At 39.4% G+C, this 25,242-nt stretch overlaps 1 protein-coding gene and 1 long non-coding RNA gene across 2 annotated transcripts in view; both read left to right on the top strand.

Moving 5' to 3' along the window:
- myom2a (myomesin 2a) overlaps nt 1–25,242 on the top strand; it is a 53,607-nt gene that overhangs the window by 12,811 nt on the left and 15,554 nt on the right. The window contains exons 9-14 of the mRNA XM_073825413.1: nt 815–976; nt 1,058–1,219; nt 4,032–4,173; nt 6,435–6,628; nt 17,218–17,392; nt 17,899–18,020. Coding sequence (XP_073681514.1) covers nt 815–976; nt 1,058–1,219; nt 4,032–4,173; nt 6,435–6,628; nt 17,218–17,392; nt 17,899–18,020 — 957 coding nt within the window. The remainder of the gene's footprint in view (nt 1–814; nt 977–1,057; nt 1,220–4,031; nt 4,174–6,434; nt 6,629–17,217; nt 17,393–17,898; nt 18,021–25,242) is intronic.
- On the top strand, nt 6,966–11,208 carry LOC141293383 (uncharacterized). Its single transcript, XR_012340739.1, has 3 exons — nt 6,966–7,024; nt 9,736–9,863; nt 11,030–11,208. It is a non-coding gene; the product is annotated as an uncharacterized lncRNA (long non-coding RNA).

Genomic DNA, 25,242 nt, shown 5'->3' with positions numbered 1-25,242 from the left:
GCTTTGATCACAGGAATAAATTACATTTTTTAATATATTCAAATAGAAAGCAGTTATTTAAAATAGTAAAAATATTTAACAATATTACTGTTTTTGCTGTATTTTGGATCAAATAAATGCAGGCTTGGTGAGCGGAAGAGAATTCTTTAAAAAAAAAAATCATCACAAAATCTTGCTGTTCAAAAACTTTTGAATGATAGTGTACATAAATAAATATAAAAATAAATAAAATTAAATAAATTAAATAAATATTACTTTTTTTAAAAATAATAGAAATTATTAAAAAACAAATATGTAATTTTATTAATATACTATAAAATGAAATAAATTAAATAATAAATTACAAATAAATAAATAAATGTTGATTATTAAATTATGGTTACTCTGAGAAAAATATTAAGAAAATATTTTAAAGTATTTCAGATGTTTATAAGATGATTTTCTTCAATTTTTTCTCTTCATAATAAAATATTTATTATTTTATTTAAGAAATATAAATATCTTTTTTGCAGATTTACAATAGTTTAAAAATTTATCATTGTGAGTGCAATCTCTATAATTATAATTTCCAATAATTACTTTTTTAGGTGGACCTAAAAATATCAAATAATAATTTTTAATTTAATGCAAAAGTTTTGCAAATGTATTTTTTATGGCATCACAACAGCTTTGTGAGCAAACACAAAAGCAGTGAAATAAAATTTTCCTATCGTCCTATAATAAAATCGTAAAATATTTGAAAGGCACGGAAATCATCCAACATATATTTTGTACAAGCATATCAAGTACTGTGTTTCTGTTGTGTTTCCTGTAGCTCCTCTCAGCGGCATTCATGCCAGTAAGCTTGAGGTGACCCTGCTGCAATCGTTTGGAGTGACGTTTGGTACCGAGGGAGAGACTGTTAGCCTGGTGGCCAACATGGTGGTGGTGCCTGATCTGCCAAACCTGCCACCTGAGGCCATGTGGTACAGAGATGGTGAGATGCTGTATTTCTCATTCAGTTTAGAAGCATTGAAAAACTTAAACTGATGCTAACACTTTGTATTTGTGTATGTAGATACTTTGCTAATGCCATCCAGGTGGGTTGAGATGTCTATCGGTGGTGGGGTCGCCAAGCTCACTCTTCCTCACCTGAACAAGGACGATGAGGGCCTTTACACACTTCGTATTTGGACCAAGGATGGAACTGCAGAACACAGCGCCTACCTGTTTGTTAAAGGTAAAAAAGATGTGATAAATGCATCACTAAAATATAGTGCTGTCCAAATTAGCATGTTAACACAGACGATTGATTTTTCCAGATTAACAGTGCTTAAAATATTTAACGGTCACAACTGCTGCTTCTGTCTTTTTTTCTTGACAAGAAGTGTTTATTAGTCACAGAACATCTTTAAGACCACATCAAATGGGAGACTTTTCAGACGCAAACTCAAACTTCATTTCACAGCAAAAACTGTACAATTTTGAAATATTTTTACTATTAAAAAAAAAAACTAATTTCTTTTTGAATAGATTTTAAAATGTAATTTATTCCTGTGATTTCAAAGTTGAAGTAAAAAAATCATTTTGGGGTTCACCTAAAAAAGTAATTATTGGAAATTATAATTATAGAGATTGCACTCACAATGATACATTCCTAAACTATGAAGAACTATTGTAAATCTGCAACAAAAAAGTCCACTACAGATATTTATATTTCTTAAATAAATTAAGTATTTTGTACAAAATATATTTAGCTATTGTTTCCATGTTAGATGATTTCCGTGACTTTCTAATATTTTAGGATTTTATTATAGGACAATAGGAGATTTTTATTTCAGTGCTTGTGTGTTTGCTCACAAAACTGTCGCGTTGCCATAAAAAATCAATTTGCAAAACTTTTACATTAACTTAAAAATTGTTATTTTATATTTTTGGGTTCACTTAAAAAAGTAATTATCGGAAATTATAATTATAAAGATTTTATTATTATAAGATTGTATTATATTAAACTATTGTATATCTGCAAAAAAAAAAAAAAAAAAAAAAAAATCCACTACAGATATTAATATTCCTTAAATAAAATAATAAATATTTTATCCTATCATCTTATAAACATCTGAAATACTTTTAAATATTTTATTAATTTCTATGATTTTTTCAGGGTAACCATAATTTAATAATCAATATTTATTTATTTCTAATTTATTATTTAATTTATTTCATTTTATAGTAATTTTATATAATTAAATATTTTTTTAATCATTACTATTATTTTTCATAGTCATAATTTTTAAAGATAATATTTATTACTACTTAATAGTAATATTTATTTACTCACCAAGCCTGCATTTATTTGATCCAAAGTACAGCAAAAGCAGTAATATTGTTAAATATTTTTACTATTTTAAATAACTGCTTTCTATTTGAATATATTTTAAAATGTAATTTATAAGCTGAATTTTCAGCATCATTACTCCAGTCTTCAGTGTCACATGATCCTTCAAGAATCATTCTAATATGCTGATTTGCTGTTCAAGAAACATTTTTATTATTATTATCAATATTTAAAACAGTTGAGTACATTTTTTCAGGATTCAGGATCAGCATTTATCTGAAATAAAGGTTTTTGTAAAACATTATTTTTTCCCTTTTTTTTTTTTTTTTGATGAATTTAAAGTTCAAAAGAACAGCATTTATTTGAAATAGAAATCTTTTTTAACATTATAAATGTCTTTATCATCACTTTTGATCAACTTAAAGCGTCCTTGCTAAATAAAAGCGCCAGGAAACAGGAGTCAAATTTGCATCATGTTCGGCAGCGGCAGCTCTTAAAGTAATAGCAGCCAAATAAGCTAATAACGCAGCTGCTGTGATGTCTGTAAATCAAAGGAAAAAAGAAAAAGAAGAAATCAATAACTTTTGTTTATTTTCAGATTAATCTATATTTATTTTAATATTTAGCGTTTGATAACTTTATTCAATTTCTGTATATTTACTACTTGCTGAAGGGCATTGGTAAATAATGGGTTTATGTGAAGATTGTTTAAAGTTCACTTAAATTAGAAGTTGTTATTTTTTATATTCTAATAAATGTTAAAATTGATGCCTCTTAATTATACTGTAATGTTCAATGTCTAAAGTCATTAGGAAAAAAATAATTTCCTAGAGTGATCAGTAGTATTAGTATCGGTAATGCTCACCTTCAGTCATAAAATATATACTGTCTTTATGTTGTTTCTACAGTAATTTGAAGATTAAACATGAAATTACTGCAATGTAAAAGTACAGTTAAAAACTTTAATGTTTTTAAACTTTAATGGGATTGATCACAGGAATTGCGATTAATTTAAACAAAAAAAGTTTTTTTTTTTTTTTAATTACCTATCATACTATCATAATAAAGAGGGAACATGATTGTGAATATGAGAGGAATAATTTGTCCCCTGAGAAACATTTGTACGAGAACAAAAAAGTTTTGCAAGTGAATACAAAAGTACTCGGGAGGAAAGTAATATGAGATGGGAAAAAATAAGTGCTGTCAAACGATTTATCGCGATTAATCGCATCCAAAATAAAAGTTGTTGTTTACATAATATATGTGTGTGTACTGTGTATATTTATTATTTATATATAAATACACACACATACAGTATATATTTTGAGAATATTTTCTATATTTATTTTGAAATACATTTTTATTCAATAATTAATATTATATATCAATATTTTTAATATATAAACATAACATATTTTTCTTAAATACATCCATGCATATGTGTGTATTTATATATACATATTAAATATACACAGTACACACACATATATTATGCAAACAACAACTTTTATTTTGGATGCGATTAATCGCGATTAATCGTTTGACAGCACTAGAAAAAATATATATTTCAGTGCTTTCCCTATCATTTGTTACCCTAGGGTTTCTTGAGAGGTATTGCATTTAGTGTAATACATACATGCAAACATTATTTAATTGCTCTTTTCATACATCCATTGAAAATATATGTTTGAATGTGTGCGAATTTGTTTCACAGATGCCACTCCCGCAGTGGCCGGGGCCCCTGGAGCCCCCATGGATGTTACAGTCACTGATGTCAACGCTGGTTACGTCCTGGTCTCCTGGAAACCTCCAAACACCACCCATGAGGCTCCAATCACTGGATACTTTGTGGACAGGTGAACATCCCCTACAGCTAATTAAATCACACCTTCATCTTAAACAATTCAAATTTAAATATAAATATTTTAAATAAAAATGTTAAAGTTAAATGTTAATGTAATTAATTATTTAAATCAATACAAACATTGGCACTTTTATTATTTAGATAAATAAGCAGGAGTTTAATATGTGACCCTGGACCACTAAACCAGTCATAAGGGTCAGTTTTATTAAATTGAGATTTATACATCATCTGAAAACTGTGTAAATAAGATTTCCATTGATGTATGGTTTGTTAGAATAGGACATTATTTGAAAATCTGGAATCAGAGAGTACAAAAAAAAATCTAAATATCGAAAATCGCCTTTAAAGTTGTCCAAATGAAGTTCTTAGCAATGCATATTACTAATCAAAAATTAAGTTTTGATGTATTAACAATAGGAAATTTACAAAATATCTAAATGGAACATGATCTTTACTTAAAATCCTAATGATTTTTGCTAGTAAAGAAAAATCGATCATTTTGATCAAACAATGTATTTTTGGCTATTGCTACAAATATAACGGTGTTACTTAAAGGAGTGTTTCACTTCCAGAACAAAACATTACAGATAATGTACTCACCCCCTTGTCATCCAAGATGTTCATTTCTTTCTTTCCTCAGTCATGAAGAAATTATGTTTTTCAGTTGAGCATTTCAGGATTTCTCTCCATATAATGGATTTCTATGGTGCCCCTGAGTTTGAACTTCCAAAATTCAGTTTAAATGCAGCTTCAAAGAGCTCTAAAAGATCCCAGCCGAGGAAGAAGGGTCTAGCAAAGGGTCTTATCTAGCAAAGAGTCTTATCTAGCAAAATTACCAATTTTTTTTTTTTTCAATTTATATACTTTTTAACCTTGTCTAGCTCTGTGTGAACTCTGTGTATTCCAGTTCAGGACAGATAGGGTATGTTGAAAAACTCCCATCTTATTTTTTTCTTAACTTCCAAACTGTCCTACATCACTGCAGAAGTACCGACCCAGTGTTTACAAAGTGAACATGAAAAGAATGTCAAACGCCCTTTACAAAAAAAGGTAAAACAGCAGTGTAGGATGATTTAGAAGTTGGAATTCACACAAAGCAAGACAAGATGAGCGTCTGAAGTTAGAAAGCATGTAAATTATCTTTTTTTTTTTAGAAAATAAGCATCGATCATAAATCTAAATCGATCATTTAGAGCTCTTTGAAGCTGCATTTAAACTGCAATTTGGTCGTTCAAACTCGGGGGCACCATAGAAGTCCATTATATGGAGAGAAATCCTGAAATGTTTTCCTTAAAAAACGTCATTTCTTTACGACTGAATAAAGAAAGATATGTACATCTTAGATGATAAGGGGTTGAGTACATCTGGAAATGTTTGTTCTGGAAGTGAATTACTCCTTTAAAGGAACACTCCACTTTTTTTGGAAATAGGCTCATTCTCCAACTCCCCCTGAGTTAATAAGTTGATTTTTACCGTTTTGAAATCCATTCAGCCGTTCTCCTGTTCTGGCAATATCACTTTTAGCATAGCTTAGCATAGATCATTGAATCCTATTAGACCAGTAGCATCGCGTTCAAAAATGACCAACGAGTTTCCATATTTGTTGTATTTAAAACTTGACTCTTCTGTAGTTATATCGTGTACTAAGACCAGTGGAAATGCAAAGCTGTGAGTTTCTATGTTGATAGGTTTAGGAACTACACTTCCATTCCGGCGTAATAGTCAAGGAAGTTTGCTGCCGTAATATGGCCGAAGCAGGCGGAGTATTATCAGAAATGAGTTCCCAGCTAGTTTAGCATTTGCACATGTGCTGCGTGGTATTACTGCTCCTGCTTCAGCCATATTACGGCAGCAAACTTCCTTGACTATTACGCCGGAATGGAAGTGTAGTTCCTAATCTTATCACCCTAGAAAACTGAAGCTTTGCATTTCCACCGGTCTTAGTACACAATATAACTACAGAAGAGTCAAGTTTTAAATAGGACAAATATGGAAACTCGTTGGTCATTTTTGAACGTGATGCTACTGGTCTAATAGGATTCAATGATCTATGCTAAGCTATGCTAAAAGTGATATCGCCAGAACAGGAGAACGGCTGAATGGATTTCAAAACGGTAAAAATCAACATATTAACTCGTGGGGAGTTCGAGAATGAGCCTATTTCCAAAAAAAGTGGAGTGTTCCTTTAAGTCTGGTTTTGTGGTCCAGGGTCACATATTTGAAATAATCTTATGTACATCTTACAATTTGCAGACGCAAGTCAGGAACTAAGGACTGGGTCCAGTGCAACGACTCCCCTGTGAAAGTGTGTAAGCTGCCCGTCCACGGCCTGACCGAAGGGGCTTCCTATCACTTCAGAGTGAGGGCTGTGAACAAAGATGGCATCAGTCTGCCTTCTAGAATGTCTTCAGGAGTGACCGCTGCTGAACTGGAGAGTGATGTGGAAGGTAGGACTACAAACTATCAGCAGAACAACCATCTTGCGTTAAAACATGACCCCCCGCACATGGTTTAAAAGAGCTGTTATAATCAGTAGCAAAAAATGCTTCTTCAAGCTCCAGACACCTTAATCTTTAATCACGGTAAGTGTACAGGATACATTGTTATGCTTTTCTCCTTTAGATGCCAGTTATGTTTTGAACACACATCACTCACACTCATATATTGTACACAGAAGCTTAAAGGCATCTTGATGATTTTGAAAAGCAGTCCAGTGTTTATTATGTTCAAATGGAAAGCTGATGGGAAAATTAAATATTTATGTAAGTGTTTATGTATTGAAACAGTGATTAAAATCGAAGGGAAATATGACATTGCGATTCGACAGGAGGATCTACAAGGAGGTACATTCGATTTCAGTTTACGCTGTTAATATCATCTCTCTCCATCCTTACAACCCAAACAACTGCATGCTGTCTCTGTCATATACCTTACAACTTAACACTTAACAATCCATTTTTCATTCATTCATTCCATCTAGTGAAACACCAAGGGTTAAAAATAAACCTTGATTTTGAACATTTCCTTTATTTCTTATATTTAAAGGGAGACACTGCAGGCAAAACAGTTTTTTATGCATCTGTCAAGTTTGAGATGTTTGGCCTTTTGGTTTTTCATAGTGTTTTTTTCATACTAGTGGAAGGAAAACATCCAAAAAACTCTGTTAAGTGTTTCTTTTATAGCACTTTATCTATTTGTGTCAATAGAATTCAATTACAATGCATTTTTTTAAAGGCCGTTTTCTCAAAATTAGTTTTTTTCTTCTACACTGAGCCATAAATGTCCACTTCAGTAGCACTTACACACACCAGATTTTACATTTTTATTCCTGTCTATATCCTAAAGGTTTTTACAGAGGGTTTGTTCATATATAATTTGCTTGATTTTATACCCCCCAAAAAGTTTTTTTTTTCTGAATTATGGCATAACGTAATTTTGAAACTGACTTCATCCAGTGTTTAGATTTTTGTACCAGAAATGTATGCAAATTAGCGCATATTTCATTAAATAATGCCTAATAAACAACATTTTATAAAACTTGTAATACAAAAAAATGTTTGCAATTATCAATGTAATCAATCAACTGGGTAAGTAAGGTGATAAATATTAATTTTTTTTTTTTTACCCTATTCACCTGCAGTGTCTCACCTTAAGGTAGACATAAAAAAATGCATGCATGTGGCCATTGTAAACATGAATTTAAAAAAACATGACATATCCATGGATCTTCAAGATTTTAAAGCTACCAAGTCCTATGAATGAAAAGTGCCCTGTATCTGGTCACCATTTTAAGTAGTCCTGATTTTAAAGATATTACATGTAAATCTCTCAATTAATATGAGGTCATGTAAATAAAAAAGTCTGACAACAAGAGCAAAAATGAATAAATACTACCAATAATAATAATTTAAGTGCATATTATGTGTGCACTGGCTAATCAGCTAACCAATAATTTTCATCCCCACTTTTAACCCAAAACATGTGTTCCTTAGATTGAATATAACCATCAAATAAATGAGTGAAATAATCTATTTAATTAATTAAATCCACCTACATTAAATTAATCCAATTAAATAAAGGTTAAAGTATTAAAATGTTGTTGTTTTTCTGCAGTGTGGTGTAAAATCTAAAATTTGATTTACTGGGATATGACCAACTGAATTTTTGGCTTATATTTAATATATATTTTCTTACAATACTCAGTATATTTACAAAATATTTTGAGGAATGGTTAATTAATCAGTACAATATACTGTACAGTGTTGGGGAAAGTCATTTTTAAAAGTAATGCATTACAATATTGAGTTACTCCCTAAAAAAGTAACTAATTACGTTACTTAGGTACTTTTTACGGAAAGTAATGTGTTACATTACTTTTGCATTACTTTTTAAATCTGGGCAGGGCTTGCTTGTTTGTTTTCAATATAAAAAGTTCTATTTTTGGCAAATGTAAAAGCCTTTACACAGCAAAAGCCTCAGGCTTAGAGAAAAGTAAAGTCTGTACAGTTGTCACGTTGGAGTAAGGAGATCTGGGTCCAAATGCAGGGTAAGGGTTTTAATTAAACAAATAAACAAACACAACCAAACCAAAAGGCCAACACGGCACAACACGACATAAACTGAATACTAAAAGAACAAAACAAGAACAAGGTCAAGAGCCGGAATCTAGAATACAAAATACACAGAGGACAAAAGACAATGCAGACATGAAGCAGGAGTGAGAAATGAGAGTTCTTATACAAAAGTCCAAATGGTGAACAGCTGTGAGTGAATCAGTGTTAACGACAAGGACAGGTGAATGCTATCAGAAGTGCAGTGTGAATAGCGACCTCAGGAGGCTGAGGGAAACCCCACAGCCCCGATCATGACAACAGTAGACCACAGAAGAGAAAATGTCAACTCTTTAGCAATAAAAAAAGGAAAGCAAATGTTAGATTATCTTGAGTAATTTTTGCTTATTAGTATGGATGAATTGGATCATCGAAGGTCGGCAGCAAAGACATCAGTTAATAAAATGGGATTAAATACATAAAGGATATTTGTATTATTTAACATTTAATTATTGCAGATTTGCATCATATTCTGAGTTGAATTTCACTGTTTTTGTTCATTCTGAGGAATACTGTATCTGTTTTTTTATTGAGTGAACTAAAGAACTATACTAGAACCAAAGTAACATCTTACTCACGATTTCTCTTAACATGGGGACAGGAGAGCTTTTTAACTGGCGTTACTTATTTGAAAAAGTAGCTCAGATATTTTCTTGACAATTAAAAAGTAATGCGTTACTTTACTAGTTACTTGGAAAAAGTAATTTGATAACGTAACTTGCGTTACTTGTAATGCATTACCTCCAACACTGATAATGTATGCCTTTCAGTTCTTTCTCTATAGTAGTTTTGTTTGTCAAACAGGTCTTTTTTTTTGCCAAAAATTCATGTTGTCTCAACACATTGGTACTAAGTTACTAACACACTGCAAATAAGAGTGTCTATGTAAATGATGTTAAAAGTATTATTTTGTATAAATAAACGTCTGATTTATTCCTCTTTAGTGTATGTAACAATACCAGATCCACCCACCAATGTGCATGCTACAGAAATAAACAAAACATACGTTGTTCTGAGCTGGACACCACCTTGCCCTCGTGGACGGGCACCTGTGTGGTACCTCATCGAAAAGGTGTGTGTGCACTTTTTTTAATCTGTAATCTGATATAATGCAAAAAAAAAATATTAAATTATAATAAGTAATCTAAATTTCTTAATCCTAAAAAATGTAAAGGGAACCCCGGGTAATAAGACTTGTATATCTTAGTATACATAAATGATGTCTCTTACTGAAATATGTAGTTGAAAACCCATAAAAGATTTATGTTATTTAAAAAATTCACATTGTTTTAACAGGCGCTGCCTGTTGCTATTTTTACCACAACACAACTCGGAAAATAAAAAATAAAAAAGCATATCAGAGTCCTGAGGTCAAGATAACTGCCTGTAGAGCTCAGTGACAGACTTGTGTTAAGGCAATGATCTAGGGAAGAGTTCAGAAAAAAATCTGCTGCATTGAAGGTTGACAGAAGCATTATCCATAATGGAAGACGATTGGAACAACTAGGACTCTAGAAAATGTCTGCCAGCCCCCATCCAAGCTGACAGAGCTTGAGAGGTGAAAAGGTGAGGCAAAGAATGGCAGATGATTGCCAAATGCAGATGTGCAAAGCTTGTCACATCAGACCCAAAAAGACTTGAGGCTGTAAAGGTGCTTCAACTATGTACTGAGTTAAGGGTATGAATACTTATGCAGTGTTTTATTTTGAATAAATTTGTCAAATTTGCAAATCTGGTTTTTGCTTTGTCATTATTATGGTGTATGGAGTGTAAAGTGATGTGGGGAAAAACTAATTTAAAGGAGTTTAACATAATGCTGCAACAAAACAAAATGTGAAAAAAATGAAGGGTATAAATATATTTGCAAGGCACTGTACCACCGATAGCTCACAGAGTGCAAATTAAAAATAATCTTTCATTGGTTTTCTACTACATATTTCAGAAAGAGACATAATATACATTATATTAAGCCATACAACTCTTAATACCTAGGGTTGCCTTTAAGAATTAACATAATGTTAGATTTAATATTCAATTGTCCAGAAAAATTAGCATAATTTAGTTCATAACATTGTTATTAACAATATTTTTAATGTAATACATTATTAATGTAATGATGCAATGTAATTTTACAGTGCTGGGCATCGTATTTTGTAAATAGGTTGTTTTTCCCATAATTTCTGGGTTATTAAGGGAAACTCTCCTCATAATGGCCATGTATGACTCTCCATGACTTAGTGTGTAGGTGACAGTCACATCTGGCAGAGAGTCAACACTGCGGTTCAGCTCCAATCTCCCCGTTACCCTGTTTACGATATGGAGGACAAGAAATCTTACCGTTTCCGCGTAATCACTGTCAACAAGTATGGCTCAAGTGAGCCGTCAGAGCCAACAGCACCCATCGAAAAGGTGGATCCTTATGGTAAGAAGGCTCTAAACTGTCAAACTGCAACTTAACAGTCCTGCTGTTGTGGTTGTTTAACTGTCAGACACCAAGCTACGTCCAGAAGATGTTCAGTGCAAAAAATCCTACAAAATGTTACTTGCCTAACGACTTCCATGCTGTATTTTGCAGGTGTTGTTTCGAACATTGGTATGTATGTTTGTTTTACCACAGCGTTCTGCTTTGCAGAAAGAAAATTGCTTAGATGATCGTAAAGGTGCCATAGAATGGAAAACTGTATCTACCTTGGCATAGTTGAATAATAACAGTTCTGTACATGGACATGACATACCATGAGTCTCAAACACCACCATTTCCTCCTTCTTATATATAAATCTAGTATTTGCAAAAGACCACTAAAAAACAGGACAATTCCAACATAACACAGACTATGACGTTATACTGCCATCCAAAGGCAAAGTGCAGTAACTATGCCAACACTATAACTGAGAAAAATGCCTTTAAAGTTTTTACGCCAGCTAGTCAAACATGTTGGCACTCTTGTTTCTCTGAAACACTCTTGTTTCTCTCGGACAAAATTGAACCAGGAGACTTTGCCACAAGAAACAGTTGTCACAAAGTCCATTTTAAGCCTGAACTCAATTTTGAACAAATGTGTAGTTACTGGGCTTTGCCTTTGGAGGGCAGTATAGTCGAGATCATTAATAGTTATGCCCCCAACATTTGCATAGCCGAATTATCAGAAGTTCTGCAGGTAGGCTATTGTGAAAAAACAAAGTGAGGACAATTGCGAAAATGGCAGATCACAGGAATAAATGTTATGTTCCAGGCTGTGCAGGAGATGTTAAGTGCAGGGATGGTTGGTGTCTGTACTCAGAAAGGCACGGAAAACAAATAAGGCATTCTAATAAAATAAGGTGAGCCACTAAAGGGACACGTTTAGCTTCTTGCTAGCGCTAGCCTGCTACATTGCAGTACAGATGATTTCACTCACCACATAAACAGAGTAAGGAGAGATGATTGCACGGAAGATGGCGAATGATTTGCAGATCCTGATCACCGCTGGCAGCATCTAAACTTGTCAAATGTGCGAAGTACTGCAGCTGTAGTATAAAGTTACACAGAGCACATGCGATGCAAATCTCAAAAGTGAAAGTAAAAAGTTATCGTGCATTCAAAATGGCAGTTTCAATTAGGGCTGCAACAACGAATCGATAAAAATCGATTACTAAAAGCGTTGGCAACGAATTTCATAATCGATTCGTTGTGTCGCGCGACGCAGAGACATTTGGTTGTTATTATATATATTTAAAAAAAAATTGAGCGCAGAGCGGAGTGGACACATTCGGTCTCTCTCCCGCACTGATGCCAGCAGAGTTCGGCACCTCATAAGCTGTGTTTCCATCCAAAAATGCGAATTTAACTTATGCGCAAAACTGGAACATTTGAGCATAAAGCACCGTTTCTACATTATATATATATATGCTGCCCCGATTTATATCAAACATGTTTGATATTTAAGCCTACTTTGGCTAGCGTACTTTCACAGCAGCCAATGCTCGATCGCAAAACAGCTGGTGTATGGGTCGTTGGATAGTGGAGATGGAGAAAACTACTTCTATAGTTTTTGTAACACTGTCTGTCTGTATAATGTGTCGAAAACATACCACAACCGTAAGGAGAAAGAGGAGCTCTGCTGAGGTGAAATCGTCTCAGTTTTGAATAGGGCTGTGACGGTGGCACGTTGTTTTTTTATATATAGCCTACACTTCAGTCAGCTAACAAGCAGCCTAAAAACGCTCAAATAAATCAAAGAAATAATATATTTAATTAAGAAAGTAGCCTAAGAATATTATATAGGTTATTAAACAAACATTCCTTGTAAAAATGTCCGACAGCTCATCAATTTTTGGCCGACTGAATTTCCAGTCCGACTGTCTTTTTTTCTCTTTCTCTTCCTCATTACACAGCTGCTGATTTTAATAGCAAAGTGATTACATTTATTTTCGTTCCTTTAGTTTATAAAGTTAATTTAGAGATATATTTGGAACACTTTTTGTTTGTTAAATTCAAGTTTTTGTTTTTTAAAGTTATACCTAGCAAACAGCGGCAGACAGATCAAAAGCCTGCTTAATTCATCGCGATTTAAATTAAAATCCATTGATATAAAAAACTTAAAACATATCACAATATTAGTTTAATCATTCAATCAATATAAATCCAAAGTTTGTGCGGAGAGAAGCGCGCTTTGCAGCGCATGGAGACGCCAGTGCAATGTGGAATTTCTTTTTTGCTCATAAAGGTAAGAGTAATTTACCACCCGGGCCGGAACTGTAAAGGGTATACCTTAGTTTGTGTGCACTAACAGTATCAACAAAATGTGCTCTTAAAGAAAACAAACAGAATACGCTTGATATCTTTGGTTTAAACAGGAGCGCTTCACAATAATTAACCGAAACCCAGGTAATTGCCTCACAAACACAATATCTATAGACCATTTCAAGGATGTAAACAATAACAAGCGCGTTGGAACGTTACTGCGCATGTCCGGTCCTGAAACATTTCCGGTAGCGCTATTTCTCCGATCTGTCAATACGAACACATTCTTTTAAAATCTAGCGAAAAAGCTAGTTAAGGTAAAAAAGCTGCTCATTAACTAATCGATGCTGCGTGTGTGTACACGGGAGATTGCTAAAAGCATATCACATGAACGGAAATATTGTGAACATTTATTCGTACAATGGATGCCATCAGTCTGAAGCAAGCAGTGCAACTTACTTCATGTTTTGTTCCGAAGATATCCGGAGGTTGTTCGTGATTAATTTACTTGCATTGCGTGGTCAGTCTGTATTTCTGTTTAAATATTTTTCATTAGTACATTACTTTTCACAATACATATCGTTCCAAACAACGCTAAATGTATGTTATTAAACTAAGCGCTCGATGCTATTATTACGTGTTGAATTCATTTCAACATGTGTTCAACGTTAGTTTGGTCAAGTTTGTTGCTGTGGAACAGTGCAAGTGGAGGGTATGAATGCTCCGAGTCATCATGTGATCACAAATAAACAAGATCGTCGCAATTCAATGCTGGCTAACGTGTTTTACATAAACCTGTATATCTGCAGATTAATAAATGCACACACAAACACACATAAAGCATTCATATGTTTTTATGCACGTATTTACTGTTCACACCCACACAAATTTTATATATATATATATATATTCATGTGAAAATTAATACTGGTGTAATGTAAAGGCTGATGCTAATTCAGCTTTGCACAACATATTTTTTACAATAGAAATCATTTAAATAATTAATCATGTTAATAAACATAAAATACTTATTTCAAAAACATAAAAAACTACTTTGTCCAAACTTTTGACCAGTACTGTATATAAACAAAAAGCATTCTCTCACTTTCAACTGTTTTTATTTCCAGCACATGTATTGATATGTAAATATTTGTATGAACATAAAATGCTTTAACAAATGAAACAACAACAACTGAAACAACATTTGAACTGAAATGGAGTACCAAGGGGGAACAAATATCAAAAGCAGCAGTCTGTATCTGGCCTGGTCATCAGTCGCTTTAAGTACTACACTAAATTACTGAATACTACACTCAAGTTCTCAATCACATCTGGGTGTTGATATGGTCAGATGTGGTTTGTCACTGCAGGATGATCAGCTGTCCTTGGGTGTCTACAGATGATGGCTCTCCTTACACTGCCTTCTCAGATTTGGTGACCCTTCTGTATTTCTGCAACTGTTTACATCAGTTTAGAATGCTTTCTAGAAAACAAAACAAAGGATATTAGCCATCATTATGAAAATGTATATAACATTTAACCAATTCTATGGGAATTACAGGGAGCTAACAAATTTCAGTATTACACTGTATTGTCAGATTTAGTGACCCTGCTGCATATTTACAACTGCTTACATCAAAATGCTTCCTAGACTAAGAAACAAATGATATTAGAAATCACCTGCATAAATTGTGTTTACATTATATAAGGATAAAAGTAGAAAAACAATTATTTAATATAATGCACAATATAAAAAAAATAAAGCTATTATTGCTTAATACGTCAGTACATCTTGGAATTAACATTACCAAAGCTTATGTGATGGAAAATAATATTTACCATAAACATTACGTTTTGTAAACTACTGCCGTTAACTGTTACACCATACGACATTCACGTACTTTCATGTTACTCACTGCATTTATCAACTGACAAAATAACTAGACGACTAATATGAATTTAACCCACATAACACTTAGCAATAAAACAGAAATAAAAAACTTGCCTTTTTTCATTAACGTTACACACGAAAGCTAGATGCATATGTAAACAATGACAAAATAGTACTTTAAATTATGCAGCATCATACTTGAAGAGTTAACGTAAAGATATACAAATAAACCGATTAATTAAAAACTATATTTACTTGCCTGAATCGAAATGTGCGCTGTATATCCTAGAGTTGCTTGTTGTTATCCAGCCTTCTCCTTCACTGCCGCAACACGGGTACGTTTCGCGGAAATCTACCGTTAAACACGTCTCAGAATGTTAGTACCGCCCCAGAGGGAGCACACAACCACTGAACGACAAGGATCTAATTTTATTTTAGACATTTAAGCAGGACGTTTGTATATATATGACCGCAATCCCACTGTTCATAAAGCGCTTCTCGCCATCGTTTTGAATGCGCTGGATCACTAACCGGAAACGTCCTGGGACCTTCCTTAAGCCGCCGAATAGCGCTTGAAATGGTCCATAGAAAGCTTTAAATTATTATTTTACTATAAAACGAAATAATTAAAATCGAAAAGAAAAATCTTTCATTAGCTAATCCATAAAGATGCATTAGGCATTAATGAGCAGATGGCAGGATCGTCAATTTCATCTTTGCAACACTGAATCAGAAAATACTAGTTTATTAATAAGTAATTCGAATATTTTCTTAATTTTTGCCTTGACACATTCATGGTAATTACTTTTGCTGGGGCTTTGAGGCCAGTTTTGCGTGCATTTGAATGCGGAACTCTTCCAGCTGGTCGCTGCTGATGGCAGGACACTAAACACCGCCATGGCAGAATGAATGTAGCAGAAAGTTAGTCAAGTTATCCCGTTCCAGCGTGCAAAGTCACATGACTTTTTTAATGCGCACTGAGGAATTTAATTTGAGAGGCTTCTTGATGGGAAATGCATCATGTACACCACAGCAAGCCGCTGTCTTGACGGATAGTAATTTTAGTTTATTTAGTCTATATATTTGGCAGATGTAAAGCATACATGTGTATGTTTTTTGTGTTAGTCCATTTTTATTTTGTTATTATTATTATAACAGTTCAAGGAGCAACATGTTCGTGCACTTTCTAAAGATTTTAGTTCTGTTTTTGAATAAAGGGTTGTAAATCCCTTGTTTTTTTTATCCGATTCATCGATTAATCGAAAAAATAATCGACAGATTAATCGATTATTAAAATAATCGTTAGTTGCAGCCCTAGTTTCAATGCCCTGCATATTAATAGCGACTTGAGCTCTGTAATTAAATATATATGTGTTTCCTTCCTGCTGTGTGAGAGCTAAATGAGCCGCTCTGTGAAACAGCCAATCAGAGCAGAGCTCATCATTATTATTCATGAACCTTCCAAATAAGGTAATAACAGACCATTTCATTCTAGGGACAAATCCTAGGGCTGTAAATGGACTTGTAAAACCGTTTCTGGAGAATTTTTCCCCTTACCTAAGTCTATGTAGATATCAGAGAACAATTTAAAATATTGTATCTATGCATTTTATGGCACCTTTAAATGCTGTTCCCCTCCACACTTTGACACTTTGTTGTTGTTTGCCTCACATTTCTTGTATTTTTGTCCCACCTCAGCCCCGCATCCATCCACTATAACGTTCACTTTCAGCACGGCAGATTTTCCCTCCCAGTTAAACCTATGAATATATCTCATGATGTTTATTAAACTTGTATTTTTGCTTTGTGCAGGAGTCCCCTCTGCCCCAGGACAGGTGATTGCTTCCAGAAACACCAAAACATCTGCTTTTGTGCAGTGGGAGGCCCCAAAACATGCCAACAACCTCATGGGTTACTATGTGGATGCCTCTCTGATTGGCTCCAAGAAGTGGTTCCCTTGCAACCACAGGCCTTACAAACACACCAGGTAAAATGCACACAAAAATGTCTATATTTAGTTTTAATAATTGACCCTACGCAAAGACCCACCCACCTTAGTTACTGTTGCAATGTCCGACAAGCCACGGTGCTCTCATGCCACACATCAGACAAATCAATGCGTCGACAGACAAGACAGAGCAGGTTATTTTTGATATGAAACCAAAGTCTCAGCTTTTTAAATGTATCATTTTTTTAAGAAAATCAAACAATAAATATAGTTTTGTGGCTCTTTAATGTGTCGTGACAGATGGCTGTAGTGCCTGATCTTTTCCTCTTTACTAGTTATAGCACAAAATAAACATGAATGAACAAGTTCAAGACCACCAGCGTTAATGTACTTTCCTTTCTGGTTTGTTTGTCAGACAAAATAGCAGATTTGGCGTTAAGATTGGTCAGATTGCCTGTCAGTCAAACTTGCAAAGGGTCAATTGTGAACTGGTTACTGGAAATAGGTTTTCATTGTATTTGACTCTCTGGATTTACATTTGTCAGGTTTGTGGTCCATGGTCTGATCCCAGGAGACACTTACGTATTCCGTGTGCAAGCTGTGAATGCTTACGGATTGAGTGAAGAATCACAAGAATCTGCTCCCCTCTTCATTGATGCTGCTCTTTGTACGTATACAACTTTAGTGACGTTTATAGCAAAGTTACAAAGGTTATAAAGGAATTAGACAATTAGTTATCCGAAATTGTGATTTATTGTTGATTTAAAGGCACACTAAATATGTTTTGTGTTTCACAGGCCTGTATACACTTTATACTTTATACTGACACCTACTGGTGTGGATGTATTATAATGCGAAAACATAATCAGCTGCAGATGCAAAAATATGCAAATGTAACGTCTTGGTTACGTATGTAACCCTCGTTCCCTGAAGGAGGGAACGGAGACGTCACGTCGGAGACCGACGAATTGGGATATCGCTTTAGAGATACCAATCCTCTTCGTGTGTAAACTAAACGAGCCAATGCACATTGGCATGCATGATTGCATCCAGCTGTCGCTGATCACAGCGTGAGCATAAATACACAGCAGGTGCAATGCATAGACAGGATTTCGCTGAGGAGCCAAGCTTGGGTCCGGCCGCACAGCGGTGGTACAGCAGCTGAGGCGACGGGACGTGACGTCTCCGTTCCCTCCTTCAGGGAACGAGGGTTACATACGTAACCAAGACGTTCCCTCTCAGTCGGTCTCTTCGACGTCACGTCGGAGACCGACGAATTGGGATCCCTAGCAAAGCGCCGCAGCTGCTGCCCCCCTCCAGTGTCCTGAGCAAGCCTCCTGGCCTCCAATTTTTGCTAAGGCCAAGGGCGGATCAGAAAGACCAGTCACTGTATAACATAGCACTACCTACTTAGTGAAGCTGGAGCACTGGGAACGTGCGGAGCTCCCACCCATCCCGCAGGAGGTTCGGAGCAATACGCATATGGCTCATATTAGGACATATGGAAGAATGGAGGTGATTGAACCCTCGTGAAGATGGTAGAAGGTTACCGGGGAAACACGGTCTCTGTGGGTACCGTGGAAGACATATGGGATTCACTTAAGTCTCTCATGTATCCTAAGCCTTCTATCGGTTCTAAAGATTCAACGAGAGAGGCCTGGCGCCTAGACGCTCCGCTACGTCTGGAGCCGAGGAAGGAGGACTCGACAGGGTCTACATGGACACTCTGGAGAAGATAGCAAGACGACCTGAGCCAGTGCCTCTCAGTGTTTCTACCCGTTTGAGGTGAGAACACAGGAGGAGACTGGCTCTACACGAAGGCTATAAAACCTATCGAACGTGTTGGGGGTCGCCCAGCCCGCAGCTCTACAAATGTCAGATAGCGAGGCGCCACGAGCCAGCGCCCAGGAGGATGCAACACTTCTAGTAGAGTGAGCTCGCAACCTGAGCGGGCAGGGCATGCCCTGAGCTTGATAAGCCAAGGCGATGGCATCCACTATCCAGTGTGCCATCCTCTGCTTGGAGACGGCCTTCCCCTTCTGCCGTCCTCCGTGACAAATAAAGAGCTGGTCTGAGGTCCTGAAGCTTTGCGTCCGGTCGACGTAGCATCTTAATGCTCGGACGGGACAAAGCAAAGCTAGGGCTGGGTCTGCCTCCTCCGGGGGCAGCGCTTGCAGGCTCACCACTTGATCCCTGAAGGGAGTAGTGGGAACCTTGGGCACGTAGCCAGGCCGGGGCCTCAGGGTTACCTGGGAATCTGCCGGCCCGAACTGAAGGCACGAATCGTCGACCGAAAACGCCTGCAGGTCCCCTACCCTCTTGATGGAGGCCAATGCCAGCAGGAGCAGAGTCTTCATAGAGAGATACTTCAGCTCGACTGACTGTAAAGGCTCAAAGGGGACCCGCTGTAGTGCTGTGAGCTAGAGCTCTTCACAGAGGACCCGAGACCCGAGGACCCGGGACCCGACCCGGGACCCGTACGGGTTCGGGTCTATATTTTAAATGGTTAGCCGGGTCCGGGTCGGGTCCAAATCTATTACTTCGGGTCCCGGATATGTTTAACTTTTGTGTAATACCCGAGTCGATCGGAGAACATCGCACCTTCCAGTGTCAGTCACCACTTTGCACGTGTTTTGTAACTTGCAACTTGTAAAATTATGATAAGAAAAGTGTGAGAGGGAAATAAAAAAAGAAGAAGATTAAATAAATAAATAAAAGCGCGTGTCGCGTGACCGCAGCAGCGAGAAGCAGAATGCGGGAGGAGTTAACGTAAACGGACGGTCGGTGATCATGGATTCCTTCATGAGTGATGTGAAATAAAAAGCCTTGCACATTTATTTATTTCACATGAGCAACAAAATATGAGATCGAAAATGAACACTCACATTAATGTTGTCTGTAATGTTTACACTGCATTAAAATAACGCGCATGCAATGTTTCTATGGCAACCAGAGCTGGCGACTTTTACCAAAGACCAGAGCCATATAGAAAAATATTTATATTATATATATTATATATATTTATATATATATATATATTATAAGAAATCTTTCTATATGGCTCTGCCAAAGACCAGAGCCAAAGACTATAGAATACCCTTAAGGCCTTAAAGGGACTTTGCTTTTACTCTGCCATAGTACACATTGCATTCTTTCTTACGTTTATAATAATACGGAAGAACCATCTTGTTATATTTTAATTTTTTGGTCAGGCTCGGCTCAGAGAGCACAGTGATAATAGAAAATATGGTGGAAAAAATACACTCTTTTCAGAATTAGCTATTTACGCTATCAAGCTGTCTCGTGCTATACGTGCGAATTCCTCCTTTAAGTTTCATAAGATGACCACTAGGTGGAGCTCTAAACATATGTTTTGTATTGCTTTATCTTACTGAAGAAGATACTGTTATTGAAGATGCACGCAGTAAAGTTTACCGCATTCATTGTTCTGTGCCTTTTTGGAAAAAAAATGTTTAATTATAAATTAATAATATTAATTAATAATAAATTAACTAATAAATCAAACAATTGCGCCGAGTCTTTATTACAATCTGCAAAAGTATCGTTATTGTAGTTCAAAAGGGTAAACACAACGGTCGAAGTTGACTTAGAGAGAAAAAAGTATTGCATTGGTCATTCGTCACCGACTGTGACCGCGAGTAGCCTGCCCTAAAGTAACTATTAAAGCTGGAATAGTGGATTAAAAAGGGTCTTTCTGTCGGCAAGAGAGAAGAACAGCCTAACATGTAAATGTACTGAAGGAGGTCTGTATGCAACGCTACAAACAGTAGTTTACGCCAAAAAAGTTTTGTTTTTTTCCTTCGCAACTTATTTATAGTTAATAGCAGTTTGCTGTGCAATATGTGCCGATCGGGTACAGTCGGGTCTGTGTCTTCCCAGCCGAGTTCGGGTCCAACTAGTACATTTAAGGTATATTTCGGGTCTTCACGGGTTCGGGTCCCACTTTAAAATAAAATACGGGTCCGGGTCGGTTCCGTCCAGCACATTTACGGGTCTCTTCGGGTTCGGGTACGAATTTTTGGACCCGTGAAGACCTCTACTGTGAGCACCAGAGACAGGTCCCAAGAGGGTACGGAGGGGGGCCTAGGAGGATTTAACCTCCTCGCTCCCCTGAGAAACCTGACGACCAGGTCGTGCCTGCCTACCGACCTACCTTCAATGGGGTCATGGTTTGCAGAAATAGCGGCTACATAGACCTTAAGGGTGGAGGGCGACAGCCTACGCTCCAACCCTTGCTGCAAAAAGGTAAGCACGACTCCGACCGAGCATCTTCGGGGGTCCTCATTTCTTGAGAAAGCCCACTCGACGAACAGGTTCCACTTCAAGGCGTAAGCATGTCTCGTGGATGCAGCTCTCGCCGAAGTGATGGTGTCTACCACTCCTTGGGGTAGATCACTCAGAACCTCCGCGTCCCGTCCAGGGACCAGACATGTAGTTTCCAGAGGTCTGGACGCGGGTGCCACAGGGTGCCCCGTCTCTGAGTCAGTAGATCCTTCCTCAGAGGAATCCGCCAGGGAGGGGCTGTCGCGAGGAGCATTAGTTCTGGGAACCAGGTCCGAGTAGGCCAGTTAGGCGCCACTAACAGGACCTGCTCCTCGTCCTCCCTGACCTTGCACAGTGTCTGTGCGAGAAGGCTCACTGGGGGAAACGCATATTTGCGTAGGCCCCGCGGCCAGCTGCACGCCAGGGAGTCCGTGCCGAGTGTACCCTCGGTCAGGGAGTAAAAGAGCTGGCAGTGGGACGTCTCTGGAGAAGCAAACAGGTCTACCTGAGCTTTCCCGAAACGTCTCCAGATCAGCTGGACCGACTGGGGATGGAGTCTCCACTCTCCGGGAAGCGCAGCTCGTGAGAGCTCGTCGGCTGCACGGTTGAGCAAACCCGGAATGTGAATGGCACGAAGCGACCTCAGATGCTTCTGACTCCAGAGGAGGAGAGAACGGGCGAGCTGTGACATGCGACGGGAGCATAGATCACCTTGTCGGTTGATGTACGCAACGGTCGCAGTGTTGTCCGTACGGACCAGCACGTGTTTGCCTCGAAGGCGCCCTTTGAGACGGTTCAAGGCAAGGCGTACTGCCAGCAGCTCTAGGCAGTTGATGTGCCAGTGTAGCTGGGGGCTCGTCCAAACCCCCGACACCGCCTGCCCGTTGTACGTGGCTCCCCAACCGGTGGTGGAGGCATCCGTGTGTACCACGGCGTGCCTGGAGACCTGCTCTAAGGGGACTCCTGCCCGAAGAAAAGCTAGGTCTGACCACGGGGTGAAGGTTAGGCGACAGGCCGAGGTTACTTTGACCCGGAGAGTGCCGCGCTGCCACGCTCTCCTCGGGACTCGGCCACGAAGCCAGTGCTGAAGTGGTCTCATATGGAGCAGACCAAGCGGTAAAACTGCCGTAGCTGCTGCCATATGCCCCAGGAGCCTCTGAAACTGTTTCAGTGGGACCACTTCTCTGCTCTTGAACGTATTCAAGCAGTTCAGCACCGACTGAGCCCGCTCTTGCGTGAGGCGAGCTGTTTGGCTGACCGAGTCCAGTTCCACACCAAGAAAAGAGATCCTCTGCATGGGGGAGAGTTTGCTCTTTTCCCAGTTGACCCGAAGGCCCAAGCGGGCGAGGTGTGCCAACACCAGGTCCCTGTGTTCGCATAACTGCTCTCGAGAGTGTGCTAGTATCAGCCAGTCGTCGAGGTAGTTGAGGATACGAACGCCCTGTTCCTTGAGGGGAACAAGGGCCGCCTCCGCGACTTTCGGAGGCGGAGGCGGAGGTGCAACACCCGCTGTCCCCGCTGTCCCCTCTGGGGACCCAGAGATAGTAGAAACTGCTCTTTTATTGAAAATTTGGGTGTCACCGGCCGTGAGGCCGATGACGGGTTTCTTAAAAGAAACTTTTTTAAAGGGAACAAAAGATTCTCCGCCCGGCCCTCCTCCGGGGGAGGGAGTGGTGCGTTCACCATCTCCCGAAGAGCAGCTTCCTCCATCTCTGGGTCGCCCGTCTCAGGGACGCTTGTTCTTGCGTTTCCCACTGGTCTTGGTGGGAGCCTGGACGGGCGGGGCGGCCGCCCTGCGACCGGCTCCACGGCGCCGCTGTGAAGGCTGCTGCGCGGGCTGCTGTGGAGCGGGGGCGGAGACAGAGGGCCGCCCTCGGCGACGAGCAGACCGAGGTGCCGCCGCCGGCTGGGTGGAGGCAGCAGCGGGAGCACGCCGGGGCAGGATATGACTGATGGCCTCAGTCTGCTTCTGGGCGGCCGAAAACTGCTGGGCGAAGTTTTCGACTGCGTCGCCGAAGAGGCCGGTCTGGGACACGGGGGCATTCAGGAACCTGACCTTGTCTGCTTCCCTCATGTCGGCCAGACACAGCCAGAGATGGCGTTCCTGGACCACCATCGTGGACATCGCACGACCCAGAGACCGCGCCATAACCTTCGTCGCTCGTAGCGCGAGGTCCGTAGCGATACGGAGTTCATGTAGAACTTCCGGGTCGTGACCACCCTCGTACAGGTCCTTCAGTGCCTGGGCCTGATGGACCTGTAACAACGCCATAGCGTGTAGGGCGGAGCCAGCAGCGCCACAAGCCGTGTAGGCACTGCCGATCAGAGCCGACGAGTGCCTACAGGCCCGGGAGGGGAGCAACGGGTTGCCCCGCCAAGTGGAAGCGGCGCCGGGACACAATTGCATCGCCACCGCACGCTCCACCGGCGGGACAGCCGCGTACCCCCGCGCTGGTCTGCCATCAAGGGTGGTGAGGGAGGACGTGCCACTGGAGCGGTTTCTGGCAGTAAAAGGTGCCGTCCACGTCCCAGTAAGCTCATCATGCACCTCCGGGAAGAAGGGCACTGGGGTGGGACGCTGAGAACCAGCGCGAGCCACCCCAAGATACCAGTCATCCAGCCGAGAGGGGTCGGGACGTGATGGAGGGTTCCATTCAAGCCCTACCTTCTCGGCGGCCCGGGCAAGCATAGCCATCATCTCGGGGTCGGTATCCGGCACCGCTGACCGCCCAGCAGACGGCAGCGATCCGGAATCGTCCTCCCCCGAGAAGTCTGGCTCACCTCCCGATGCAGCGATTGACATCCGGTCGTCAGGGGGAGCCCCAAAAGTAATGAGCGGTACCTCACGAGGAGGACCAGAACACTCTTCTGGGAGCTCCAGATGGAACGGACTGTCGGTGGAAGGAGGAACCCCCAGCGGATCGTCCGCCGGGAAATTCCCCACCGTCACCGTCAGACCAGTCAGCCCTCTGCCAGAGGTAGAGTCCCCCCGGCGTTTGCCGGGGGGAACGGTAGATCTGGGCAGAGGAACTGGCACCCCGCCCCTTTGCAGGAAGCAGAGTCTGGTCCGCAGCTCCGTGATGGACATGCCGCCGCAATGACGGCATGACTCATCCACAAACGCCGCCTGAGCGTGCTCAATACCCAGACACGTCAGACAGCGATCGTGACCATCACCTGGCGCCAGGTAACGACCGCATCCAGAAACGTACGGGTGAAATGGCATTGTGTTTCAAACACCTCGTCTTTAAAAAGACGTTCACCCGTGATACTCTTTTAGAAACTGCTCTAGTGCTGAAGCACACAGGGGAGATGGCCGCTGCGACACAGAAGGCAGGTAGTGCAATCCTTGACTGCGCGCTTTTTCCACCCACAGGAGACCACCACCGCTGACGCGCCGTACCGCCAACACCGCAGTGAAGAGTTCTTTGAAGAAGAAATGGCTCGTTGCGTCTCTCATGAAAAGATCGGCTCCGATGCGAAATGCTGTCTATGCATTGCACCTGCTGTGTATTTATGCTCACGCTGTGATCAGCGACAGCTGGATGCAATCATGCATGCCAATGTGCATTGGCTCGTTTAGTTTACACACGAAGAGGATTGGT

Source organism: Garra rufa, chromosome 20 (assembly GCF_049309525.1).
Source record: "Garra rufa chromosome 20, GarRuf1.0, whole genome shotgun sequence".
NCBI lineage: Eukaryota > Metazoa > Chordata > Actinopteri > Cypriniformes > Cyprinidae > Garra > Garra rufa.
The sequence above is the reverse complement of the archived record's forward strand: the minus strand, read 5'-3'. Positions and strand labels throughout refer to the sequence as shown.